The sequence below is a fragment of the Ceratotherium simum genome, chromosome 13 (genome assembly GCF_057802395.1).
Source record: "Ceratotherium simum simum isolate JZ-2026a chromosome 13, ASM5780239v1, whole genome shotgun sequence".
Taxonomy (NCBI): Eukaryota; Metazoa; Chordata; class Mammalia; order Perissodactyla; family Rhinocerotidae; genus Ceratotherium; species Ceratotherium simum.
The window spans coordinates 51,600,270-51,613,692 of NC_141912.1; the positions used below are offsets into that span (position 1 = coordinate 51,600,270).

A 13,423-nucleotide genomic window follows, 5' to 3' on the forward strand; every position below is an offset into this window, starting at 1 on the left:
AGACAAAAAAATTTTAAACATATATAAATATATATAGATACACATGTTACATATATAAATTATGTAATACATATATACATACATATATAAAGTATATACATATATATTTTAAAAATAATGCCATCAAAAAATAAAAACTATCATATCACTCAGGTTGAGAAGAAATAACAAAGCTCAAAGAGCTAGAGGCATGTTTGACAAGATTTGATAGTATGGAGGAAAGAAACTACTTTGCCGCCTACATGTATTTCCTCTGCCGTAGGAGGAAATTTACTTAGAGTACACACACCATTTAGAATATCATCCCAGCCCACACTCCTTTTCTTCGAGAACAAGGCTAACGCAACCACAAAGCTGGACCCCAGCATCCCTGTTTGTACAACACGATCTCGCTCAACCATAGCTGATTAGACACATGACTCGAGGTAAGCCAGTGAGACTCTCCTGAGACTATGGCTTGGAACTGAGAAATGCCTATCCATGGACCTGAGACCATGCGAACCTGAGAGAGCCAGAAGCACTGGGAAAAGGAATCATCCCAGAGAGCAAACGACCTAGCTCAGGGAAGAGGGAGTCTGAAAGCTTGAGAAAGTAACTGCTGGACTCCTGTTTGTTTTTTAGCTCTTGATCCAGTGTTCTCCTGAATTCCTGCTGTCATTCCTGCCCTTGATTTCTTTGAGCCATCTTTATGTCCTTATGATTAATTCCACATTTTTGCTTAAGCTAGCTCAACTGAGTTTCTATTACAAAGAAAGAAAGTATACAATCTTCAAAATTTCTTAAACATAGACAATGATACAAAAACCCTTATATATCCTATAGTTATAATATGTATTTGAACAAAGATCTAACTAATGAGATATTTATCGCTATATTGATTAATAGTGAATAATTTGAAATGAATTTAAAACCCTGACTCTTGCAAAGTTTTTCTTCATAGATAAAATGTATTATGACTGTAACATCCTAGTTCTTCAGATCAAAGAAAAAACCAGTCTGATTCACAGCTTTCATATAATATTCCCCTATGTGGTTCTCATGCTTAAATTCTACTTTTTCCAACCCTTTTTGTTTTTTTAGAAAAATAAAGAAAATGTCACTAATCTTTTAGTCCAGCCAGGAAATTGAGCACTAATCCTCTTACCTGGGTCCTCATTGAAACATAGACATAGAGACACATCTCTTTGCTCCTCCCTTATTTATTTTCATGGAAATCTCCACTTCCAGGGGATCACAAAATAAATACATGTTGGGGATATCTTAGTCTAGACATAGTCCTAGCACTAGACCGAGAGGAATTGTTAATAAAACAGAGATAATGGACGAGGATAAACCAGAGATGATACCATCAAACGTAGAACAAAAGATAATATGATAATTTTTAAAATTTCAGATTTTTGAAACTTCAAAAATATCAGAAATTCACCTTCAGAAAGTTGGAAAGTCAGTTGCAAAAAAAGTTTTAAAAGTGTTTCCAATATCAGTGTTTTCAGTTTGTCATAGTGAAAAGAACACAAACTTGAAAATCAGCCATATCTGTGATTCATCTCAGGGCCACCACTGCAGACTAGACGACCTTGGACTAGTTACTGAAACCTGCCAAACCTTAGTTTTCTTTTTTGTAAATTTAGATAATAGTGTCCTATAGGATTGTCGTAGAGATTAAATGAAAGAAATAAATGGGTAAATACAAAACAAATCTTGCTCTGTGACATTGCAAAATTTACATCATTGACATTTATTTGACACCTACCATATGGTATACCACTGTTTTTCATACCATCATAGGCCTTTCTGTTGTAAATATTTTTGTTAATGCCTTTAATGGCTATTGCCCTTGTAACAACATTACCTAGAATTTTTAACGAGCTCCGTAGATGCCTGTCAATTTATTTTAAGCATTATTTTTATTATTATATTTGGTCTTCATGCATCTGTGAATAGATTCCAATAATTATATTCATGTTCATGTGGACAAGATAGCATACTTTCCTTAATAAAGCTGTTGATATCAGCACAATTTCTATTCATTCTTACCAAGCAAAAATTGGTGGGAAACTGTTTTGAACCAAAATATTCACCCCTTTCTCCACCATGGGAAAAAGCAAGCTAGAAAATTACAACTTAGACTTGCCTGAACAGGGGCCGGCCCCATGGCTTAGCGGTTAAGTGCGCGCGCTCCACTACTGGCAGCCCGGGTTCAGATCCCGGGCACGCACCAATGTACCTCTTGTCCAGCCATCCTGAGGCGACGTCCCACATACAGCAACTAGAAGGATGTGCAACTATGACATACAACTATCTGCTGGGGCTTTGGGGAGACAAAGGAGGAGGATTGGCAATAGATGTTAGCTCAGGACCGGTCTTCCTCAGCAAAAAAGACAAAGATTGGCGTGGATGTTAGCTCAGGGCTGATCTTTCTCATAAAAAAAAAAAGAGTTGCCTGAACAAATAAATCTTTTCATTTAATAATTTACCTGCTAAATTTTTCATGCTACTATAATTACCTAGGAGACCATTTAGTGTTCTCCTAACCATCCTGTTGGGCCTTGTCGCTAACTTGTTTTTTTTTTAACTCTTGAGTTGGAGTTGCTTCCTTATGAGTCAAGCCATCATTAAAAATAGTTGTAACTTCCCAGTGTTATGAGTTCAGGAAATTCACTCCACTCATGCAACCAAGCATGTATAACTCTGTGGGTCTTTCTCTTTCTTTGCTCTTATGTCTTGACAACACTGCTCTTCAGCCAAATTCAGTCACTTTGCAAATGTAGAACTCTACAATAATTCTACTGGGCACCCAGGTGTTAGGATCATTACTGCTGTGGGGAGATGACATAGAGAAGTTGAAGAAATAATGAAAACTTGGATGTAATCAAAACATCTAACAGTAGGCAATTAGTTAAATGGTCTGCTGTTCATTCATTTCGCAGAATGTTTGGTAGCCAATCTATTTCAAACACACAAAAAAATAAAAAAAGGTTTAAAAACGGCAGAATATTTATAATATATTGTAAGTTGAGAAAATGGGTTGCAAAACAGTATTATAATATGGCCCAATTTTGTAAAACAAAATACAGTTTTTTAAATGTATTTTTAAAAACAAGAACAATACACTTCAAATGATCCCAATTTTGTACAATAACAAGAGCAGTATACTCCAAAAGCTTATTTCTAAGAACTAAGATTATGGATTAATTTTTCTTTCTTCTTTTTGCTTTTCTTCCCCACCCTCCCACCATTATTTTGTATAACAAATGTGCATATATCACTTTCATGATCAGAAGAAAAACTACATGTGTATCTGTGTGTGTGTGTGTGCACATGTGTGTAGACAGATAGATAGGTAGATCTCTATAGAGATATAAAATATCTACATACACACACAAAGGGGCCAGCCCTGGTGGCCTAGTGGTTAAGTTTGGCATGCTCCGCTTCAGTGGCCCGGGTTCAGTTCCTGGGTGTGGACCTACACCACTTTTCTCTCAGCAGCCATGCTGTGGTGGCGGCTCACATACAAAAGGAGGAAGATTGGCAGCAGATGTTAGCTTAGGGCAAATCTTCCTCAGCAAAATAATAAAATAAAATATACATACACACACGTATACGAGGTGGCAGTTCTGAGTTAAGTTCAGTATAATATATGGTAAACCTTGAAATGCCCTTATTGTCAGTGCAATAAACATAAACCAGAAGGACAAACTAATAATTTGTAGCAGGGACTCTTCCTTTCCAGTAATCAGAATGCCTGTGTCTTCTATCTAGGGCACTAGTTGCCAGGTTATCTAGGTACCTAAGAAGCCTAATTCATCATCAGCAAACAGCTTGGTAATAAAAGACCTGGATGACCCTCAATGTCAGCTCCTGGTCGCTTGTGCCCTGCTGTGTCCCCAGAGCTTAGCACAATGCTGGGCACATAATCAGTGCTCCAGAAACACCTGTTGAGTGAAAGGATATTTCATCCCTGCCATGTGGAAGCCTGAAGAAATCTCCCTCCTTCCTCACCAAGTAGATATTCAAATAAGCAGATAACTGGTACCCCTCAGATCCAACGTCTCTTTTTTCCCAAAAAAGTTTGACAAATTCTGACAGATTCCCATGCCCTGACATTCCTAGAAAAGTTAATCTTTTATCCACATTCATCAAACGCCGAATACATGCCAAGCCACGTACATTATTTAATTTACTCCTCATAGCTATCTATGAGTCAAGTTCTATTGTTAGCTCTATTTTATTGATATGGAAACTGAGATGCAGGTAGTATAATTTTACCAAGGGCACTGGGAACTGAGCTAAAGTGGAGCTGAGATCTGATTACTGGAATGTCTGATGCCAAAAACTTGTCCTTAACTAATATACTAAACAGAAGACTTTTATAAGCCCCAGACAAAAAGTTTATTTCAAAATGTAATAATAGGAAAAAACTCCATCTCCTCTAAGGAATTAGCTGGCCTCTTCCTTCTTGACAATGAGAACTATGTAACTGAACATATCTATCTTTTTTCTTTGGCTGCCATGAAGCTCAGAGAAACATGTAGACCTCAACTAGAGTAACTATATTGAGCCTTGTGGATTACGACTTGGGGTTTTCTTTTCCTGAATCTTGACTTTTCTTTTTCTTTTTTGGTGAGGAAGATTAGCCTGAGCTAACATGTGTTGCCAATCCTCCTCTTTTTGCTGAGGAAGGTTAGCCCTGAGCTAGCATCTGTTGCCAATCTTCCTCTTTTTTTTTTTTTTTTTTTGCTGAGGAAGATTGGCCCTGGGCTAACATCCATGCCCATCTTCTTCTATTTTATGTGGGACACCTGCCACAGCATGGCCTGATGAGCAGTGCGTATGTCTGTGCCCTGGATCCGAGCCTGCACACTCCGGGTCGCCATAGCAGAGTGTACACACTTAATCACTACACCACCAAGCCGGCCCCTGGATCTTGACTTTTGGCTCTATGTTCCCTGGGCCTGATTCACACTGTTATATCTACCTTATTACTTGAATTTTTGTTGTACACCATCTCAAACCCTTCAAAGGATTTTGGAATAAAGGAATATAGCATCGTCATGTATTGATGTTATCATATTTGCCATTTGCAGAGCAGCCACCTCACCATAGCATCCTCTAATTGTCTAAAGAAGAAAAACCAATTAGCAATTTGTTCCAGGTTCATATGCTCTATCTTTCCTTTTAAATACATTCTGTGGTTTTCTCTAAATCATATTAACTTCAAAATTGCTGAAAAGAAAATAAAGCTGATAACTTGATAGCCCAACCTCGGTGTATGGTTTGGTTTGCTTGTTTAATTTTAGACCTTACTTTTCAGTGACATCCGTTCAGACTTGAAACCTCAGTCATTTGCTGACCTTAATTCTCAGGGTATCAGATGAAGTCAGCAGTACCAAAGGGAAGGACACCCATAAAACAAATTTGCATGTGCCTGCTAACGTACAGGTATAGAATTCTAAATTTATTTGTTTGAAAAAAAAATGGAAAGTTTTCTGACCCACTTTAAATCAGTGTTTCAGTAAAAAGCTAGTGAGAAACCTACCTAAGGAAGAGACTTGGTTTCCATGAGGTTAGTAGTTATTACTCAAAGGAGAAATTGACATGCTCATATGATGTGTTTGATTGCAGATTTTAATATAGGGATTGGGGAAATGGGTGATAGGTTGCGGTTGTTTTAAGATGACGTGCTGTGATGTGTCTTCTATCTTGCATGGCTTGGTCTCTTACACAGCTTCCACACGTTATCTCAGTGCTCTGGGGTTGGGAAGGATGTGTAAGAGCAAGCCTCGTTTACCCAAATGATAAAGGCATTATGCACTACTTGGAAGTCACCAGGAATAGAATGTCTTTCAATCAAATACCTCACATAGATAATGTAACGGCTGTTCAATGTTCTTTTGACCATATATATTAGATTTGCTTTTAAAAGATGTCCAAACAGTTTTGTGGTCTGATTCCATCATATAAAAATATTCTAATCTGGACTAGATAGGAGCAGCATCAAAAACCAATAGCAGAAGAAAGAAAATTAGTTACTCAAAGGAGCTGTTCACAGAGAGTCTTCATCAGGGAAGAACAACCCACCAAGAGTTAGAATGACCAATGGAGGAAAAAAAGAATCCAAATGTTGAAAAAGGATTCTGTCTCTCGTCTCTAAGCCCATTAACAAGGACTCTGTTCAAATGTCCTCATTGTTAATCATTCCTTCAATTCATCATGTCATACAAGGAGAGGAAATTCCTCCACCAAGGCTTCCAGAGGAAGCTGGTACCTACCCCTGGATTATTCCCACCCAACAATTCATCATTCAGGATGGCCCTCAGAAACACAGCCACAGTGAATACCTAACAGCGTCACACAGGAGAGGAAGAATAATACTATTAGGCTGATATCAAGACTGATATTTCCTAGTTAATAAACCATGTTATTTTCATATATATTAAGTCCTCATTCTCCGAAGACAACAGCTTTAACTTCAGAGCTGAGCCTTTGGCACATAATGCCAATAATACTTTGAAGTCGGGGATAGGCGACCTAGATCTTGATAAACTGGATCTAAATCTGGATCTCAGTTAAATCCTGACTTTATCAATTCCCCAACGCCCTCCAGATGACTCTCTATTGCAAAAATTCTCCTCCCTTAGTATCGTGTCTTTCTTTTAAGTGTCTGACATTGTTTCTTGTATGCCAGCTCATTTTCAAAATATCAGCCACCAGATTTAAAACCCAAGAATACTCTCTGCAGCTACTCATTATCCTCTCTATACTAGATCAAAATCAAGAGAAAAGGAGTCTTACTGGTGATGTGCACAGCAGTAAATAAAACGCCACCCACTTCTTTGAACAGCCATTGTCTTTAAATTAAAACACACATTAATTACTATTGACGGCACACTGCCTCTTCCTATACTGAGACTATTATTTTTTATTAAAAAGGCTGTAGAATAGAAATAAAAAAAGACAATAGTATCTCAATGGTAACCCCCACCTAAGCAAGAAATTTTTTTAATTAATTAATTTATTTATTTTATTTGTTAATGACAGTCTCAATTTTCCATCACACTGAAACAAAAGACTCCACAATACTCTCTCCTAGATACAAAAGGAAGAAAATTTTCTTGTATCTCTTGCATTATTCTCTATTGTAAGTAGAAAGGAATACTGTTTGATGAACTAATAATGTCAAGGAGCCTTGAAAATAATTTCCCTAAATCAAGAAGCCCACAAACATTTCGCCAGTATCATCTCTACAAGTGTATGTCTGGCTCCCAGGAATATCTCCCAGTCTTCAGCTACTCATTTCTCCCCGCCTCACCCAGCTCCCAAATCCCAATTTGTAGTTCCCCATTACTTGTGCATATCTGTTTCCCAAGCCCTCAAAGAAGCAAGATTGATAAACCTGAGGAAAATGGACATATGTCTTAAACACACTGTTTCTAGTCAAATAAATCACAGTACAAAATGAAGCAAAAGTTACTAGAGAGGTAGGTATAAGCTATGCCTTATGGGAGCTTTTCATTCCAACTAAGGTAATCAGGAGAGATTTCCACACATAGAAGACGCATTTGAGCAGGATTTGGAAGGAAAAGTAGCATTTTGATAAACTGAGCATGGAGAAGGGCATATCAGAGACAGTACCTTAACAAAAGTCATGTAGGCATTGGAAGGAGGACAACTGAGACCCCGTGAGCCCAGGTCATGGAGCATGGTGGGAGGTGAAGCCAGAAAGTTTGCAGATCTCAAATATTAACTCAAAATCTAGCTCAAATACAAATTCAAATGCTAAGGGGTTTGCATTTTAGTCTATACACAAGCTAACAGGACAAGAAGAGGCACAATCAGAGACATGCTTTAAGGATCGTTATTGCAAGAACATTGAAGATGGGTGGAAGGCAGCAACTGGGAAGAGCAATGGTGGCTATTAAAACAGTGCAAATGGGTGAGAGTCTAAGTTAGAAGAATGGCAATAGGTCTGAGAATAGAGAATAGATGTGAGAGACACAGCAGCTTCTGAGATTGCTACCTGACCAGATGTAGAGGAGGGACAGGAGAGCTCACAGTGACTCCGTGTCTTCAAGGGAAGATGGTGATGTCAACATCAGAACTAGGAAAACCAGGAGAAGCCACACCTTACTTCCTCTTCTATCTGTATCTGCTTCACCTATCAAGGTCATCTACCATCTCCACTGAGATTCAGCTGCTCATGGCCTCCTTCACTCATCAGTCAGGGTCTATCTAGCCAGGAAAACAGAAGTCACTTCAGGCATTTGCATCGGAGGAAATTTAATGCAAAGAACTGAATTCTACGGTAATTGAGATCGGCCTCAGCAAGAGGCTACTACCAAGACTGGAGGGACAAAGAGAGCAAGCTGTGTTACTTCAATGAAATAATATATCCTGTCATCACTAAATTATTTATTCATTTTTTGTTTGTTTGTTTATATGGTGAGACCTTGAGTAGTTTCTGGAATTGTCTGCACAACATCTGGCTAGGGAATCTGGTGAGGAAAGGAATTATCAAATGGGAAATCAAAGACCCTTTATTCTCCCTCCCCTTCCTTCTCCCTGCTCCCACTCTTCTGCTGTCCAATTTCCCTTTGGCTGAATCCAGCTGAAAGGCAGCCAACAGCGGAGTCTGAGAAAGCTGCCTGCAAGGTCAGTCCTCTGAGATACAGAGTAGAGCAGGACAAGGGATCTCAGGACCAACAGGCCCAAGATCCAGCAAACTTCTTCTGCACCCCAACTGTTGAGTCAGAAGTGCTAGTCAGCCTCCCTGCGTTACCATGTATAACGTGCGATACCAGCTAAGAGGACTTGGGAGCCATCGTCCACCTCACTGGAGAGAGGGGGCAGAGAGAGGGCGACATGTTGCTAACCACATCTGTATCCACTGACCCCTCATCTTTATCATCTTGTGCTAGTCCTCAATGCCCTGAGGAGGAGCTCTTCTCAAGGACCTGAAATCAAAGTTCATCTCACTTAGAGAGTGGAGAGAAAAGGAAGGAAAGAACCATTTCCTCCTCTCTATGCTTCTTATCCCCTCATTCCTCCTCTTTCTTCTTGTCCTTATCATTCTCTACTCTCCATTGTCCTCCTGTCCTGTATCTCCACCACCTTTCTTCAGTCTCCATCTCAGTTTTTGATTCCTTCCTTTGCGTGGCTACATATCCTCACTTCTTCATCTCCATCTCATTCCTCCTGAAGAACTGCATGAGTCAACAAGTTGCTCGGTAACACGCAGTTTCAGACATGCCTTTAGTGGTCTATCTCACATTTCTTGATCCTAGTTATTGAGCAGAGTAGACATTCAACAAAGCAAATGTTAATTCAATGAAATAATATGTACTGTCATCATTAAATTATTTATTCATTTTTTGTTTTTTATATGGAGTAGTTTCTGGAGTGGTCTGCACAACATCTGGCTAGGGAATCTGGTGAAGAAAGGAATTATCAAATGGGAAATCAAAACACATGACACCTGAACACTTGAATGATATATCAAATTTTTATTTCCTCGTGAGCCATTAAAATAGAGCATAGCTCTATGGCAGCTTTCTATATGTCCATAAATAAATGATATCAGCTCATAAGTAAAGCATCTTTGCTCAGTTTCCATCAAGTAATAGTTCCTTGAAGAATGAAGAGTGGACACAGTTCTTTAGAAACGTAAATTTCTGCCCTTCCCATTTTCCTTCAGAAGCAGGTATTACCCGTCATCAAGGGGAGGTTCTTCTCTGACCTGATTTGGGGATGGAACTTTTAACCAAAATGGTGTCACCCCTGAACGTACTCTGACACGCCAACGTAAGTGACCACAGAAGCAAAGTCCTATAAAAAGAGAGAAGATAGCGCTACACTTCACCATCTCTCAACAGGCACGAGCTCATCCATCTCCAGTTAATCGGGAGAAACTGCAATGACTCCTCTGAGAACTTCATCCGTGGTGAGTTCTGCACTAGCGTGCAATGTTCTTGTTAATTTGGACCAGATAATACTGCTGGGCTGCGGACATGAAATTCTGGATTCTAACTAGGGAGATCCAAGAATACTGTATACATAGGATAGGAAATTAAAGCTTCGGGAGATTTGTCGATGTATAGCATTTTCAAGAACTGATACACATCAGTTTGAAAGATAAGATTAAAACTGAAAGATAGCTATATTGGGGCTAAACCACACAAGCATCACATGATGCCGTGCAGTAAGAAAGAATGTTTATTGAAAATCTGTTTTTCTGAGTACAAGGGGTTTAATGTAATTCTCCCACAGCATTTTTCTTTAATCTAAAATAAGATGGGTCACTATCCTTGAGGATTTAATAAGTTGTGGCAGTGACTTTTCTTTCCATTATCCTATTACTATACCATAGTCTTGGTACACAAAACCTATTTATTCTAATTAGATATATGTATAGGTGTGGTTCAGAGTAAACAGTTTTTATATTTTTAAAATATTTAACTTAAAGCATCTTTTTTGAAACCCAATTTGATTATAGAATCAATGTACATAAATTTAGGAAAACTGGAAAATATACCTAAGAAAACATAAGGAAGATCCAGTTTTTGGTTAGATGTTTGCCAATGGTACCAACAGCATTTCTAACACTAATGCTGATACCACATGGATTTTCTACAGCCCTTCCTTCTAAGGTGCACATTTGACTGCACATAGGGTTTCACAGAATGCTAGGACAGAGAACACCATGGTTCTCTGTCCATTTCCTCCTAGAAAATTATTATTATTAATTATCCCAATAACCTGACAATGATGCATGTGCTGACAGGATGATGGCTTGCCGTATTTACTAGAAGTACTGACAGTCAATGAATAATGTGCCTTTCCTAAGTCAAAATCAGAATGTTCAAGACTAGTAAAAACTCCATGATGTTAACATTATTTTGGTCATCTAACCAGTTTTTCATTTAACTGATCTGAAAATTCAGTATAGGTTATCTTGGCACATAGCATGTTCTCTATGATTAGTAATACGACCATAGTCACAATTTGTTAATGAAAACCATATGCTAATCCAATCTCCCCCCCTCTCTCCTTTCCCATTCAGTTCCAGTCACTGCTGCTGCTGCTGAGTCTGGTGGCTATAGTGAAGGCAGGACTAGCAATCCCACAAAGTCCACTTTGCCCAGATACTGAGGACAAGGACTTCCCTCAGAATGTGAAGATCAACCTAAACATCCTTAACCGGAAAACAAATTCCAGAAGGCCCTCAGATTATCACAAACGCTCCACCTCACCTTGGGATCTCCAGTACGTAAGGGCGCCAGATAAAATCTCTGTATTCTTCTACCTTTTATGCATCAGATTGTCAGTTTAATCACCTTGAAGGTGATTTTACTCACTCAGAATCATCAGTCAAACTTGGGAGGACCATTGTGCAAAACAATGATCCTCAAGCTTTCCTTCTACAGACTTCTTTGGGACACTCCCCATCCTGATCCTGTCCATAACACCTATCCTATTAGATCTCATTGTCACTGACACCAAAGCCCACCCAAATTAATGTTGGTCATCATTCTCATATTTATGATACCCTGAGTCTATTGTTTATTTTTTTTAAGACTTTTATCATAGGAAATTGATGCTTGAATTCTGTTTACCAGAGCTACCATAGAGAAGATTTGTTGAAATAAGTAGTAATTAACTGGGATTTTTCTGCATTTTTTTTTTTTTTTTTTGTCATGTTAGCACTGGGAAAATATAGCTTGAATACCAGCAGAGGAAGAATCATGTTGGATATATCTACCCCATTTTGAGTTAGATAGTCTTGATCTACATTCCCAACAGACCTGTATTTGCTGTGTCCTTAGTATATCTAGTATTTAGACCCCATAAGAGTCAAATACAAAATGTATTTTGATAATTTGATTTTATGCAAATAAGCCTCAGTTCTATGGATCCTACAGATTCACTGACTGTGGGATTTCTTCTCCTCTTCCCATTACTAAGAATAGTTCAAATAAATCAATTTAAAAGTCAAAGCAAATCATTCACTCAGCTGGAGGAGGGAGGGAAGACAAGGTTCTAGAGGGACTTAGCTTTTGTATCCAGCCCTTCATATCAGCTCTGGGCTCTGTTCCAAGAACATGCTGTCAGATAGAATTTTGATACATTCCCTGTTTCAAAGACAGACTTCATTAAGTCAGATTAACAGCCCTCTTATTCCTAGATGATTCCCCTGGTCTTTTTCCATGTATGTACCCTAAAAATATTATCATTTGTGTCAAACTTAAATCCTTTCTACAGTCTCAGTCTATCTTATTTTGTTCATTCTTCAAAGAAATTGGGAAAAACAGATCATCGTCTTCTTTCTCTATAACATTGTATGTCCTTAAAAATCCAAGTTTTCTGCAAACTGCTTCATTTTCAGACTAACAGCATTTACAGACTTTGCAATGTCTATCGATTGTCATTCTGCAAATTTGCCTCGCTTCATTTACTCCTGTTTCATCGCCTTCCTGCTTCACCTGGAATTCACCTTCTTCCTGGCTTTTGTCTCCCCTGCAGCCGTAATGAGGACCCTGAGAGATACCCCTCTGTGATCTGGGAGGCGAAGTGCCGCCACCTGGGCTGTGTCAACGCTGAAGGGAAGGTAGACGTCCACATGAACTCCGTCCCCATCCAGCAAGAGATCTTGGTCCTGCGCAGGGAGTCTCAGAACTGCCCCCACTCCTTCCGGCTGGAGAAGATGCTGGTAGACGTGGGCTGCACCTGCGTCACCCCCATTGTCCGCCACCTGCCTTAAGAACTTCGGGTCTGACCCTAGCTCCCCAGAGCAGTTAGGCTCTCTGGGAAGCAGACCCAGTTCCATTTCTGACCAAACTCACTGGGCTTCTCAAACTAACTGAAGTTTCAATTGAAGTTTCAGAGGTAACACTTTGGTTGAATCATCTTTCCCTCTTCCCAAGGAGGAGGTTTAGACTGAGTACCAATTTGCTGCTTCTTTGCTTTTCTAAGGTCTTTAAGTTATTTATGTATTTAATAGGCCCTGAAACTACTTTGGGGCATAAGATTCCATGTTAATGAATTACATGCCTTATTTTATATTTGTTTTAAGAACACAAGATTCCAAACTTGGGAATTTTATTATTATTTATAAGGTAAAAACCTATATTTATATGAGCTATTTATGGATCTATTTATATTTCTTAAGTCTTTAGAGAAAGGTAAAATAGTATGGTTATCTGTTCTGCCTAGAGAAATCCTAGATAGGATTAAATAGCGGTTGAAAATGTCTGAGTTTGTACTAGCTATGGATATAGGATTTTCGCCCCTTTATCTCTTAGGAGTGCATGACATGGCTGGAAAAGAAAGACTAGACCTAGACTCATATCTATTAACTTAATTTCATAAATTGTTGAGGTTTCACAAGAGAGACAGCAAGTCTAACTCTCTGCTCTGTTAAACCTTT

General features: G+C 38.8%; 1 protein-coding gene across 1 annotated transcript; it reads left to right on the forward strand.

Moving 5' to 3' along the window:
* The first annotated feature begins 9,913 nt into the window (after positions 1 to 9,913).
* On the forward strand, positions 9,914 to 12,757 carry IL17A (interleukin 17A). The gene is made up of 3 exons (XM_014782866.2): positions 9,914 to 9,940; positions 11,060 to 11,262; positions 12,520 to 12,757. The coding sequence occupies exons 1-3, from the start codon at positions 9,914 to 9,916 to the stop codon at positions 12,755 to 12,757; spliced, it is 468 nt and encodes a 155-aa protein (XP_014638352.1).
* Positions 12,758 to 13,423: the final 666 nt, after the last annotated feature.

Excerpts from the sequence above, each read along its gene's own strand:
- IL17A (XM_014782866.2), top strand. The coding sequence starts at position 9,914 with ATGACTCCTCTGAGAACTTCATCCGTG. Across the intron at positions 9,941-11,059 it reads CTCTGAGAACTTCATCCGTG|TTCCAGTCACTGCTGCTGCT; the intron begins GTGAGTTCTGCA and ends TTTCCCATTCAG. Across the intron at positions 11,263-12,519 it reads ACCTCACCTTGGGATCTCCA|CCGTAATGAGGACCCTGAGA; the intron begins GTACGTAAGGGC and ends TCTCCCCTGCAG.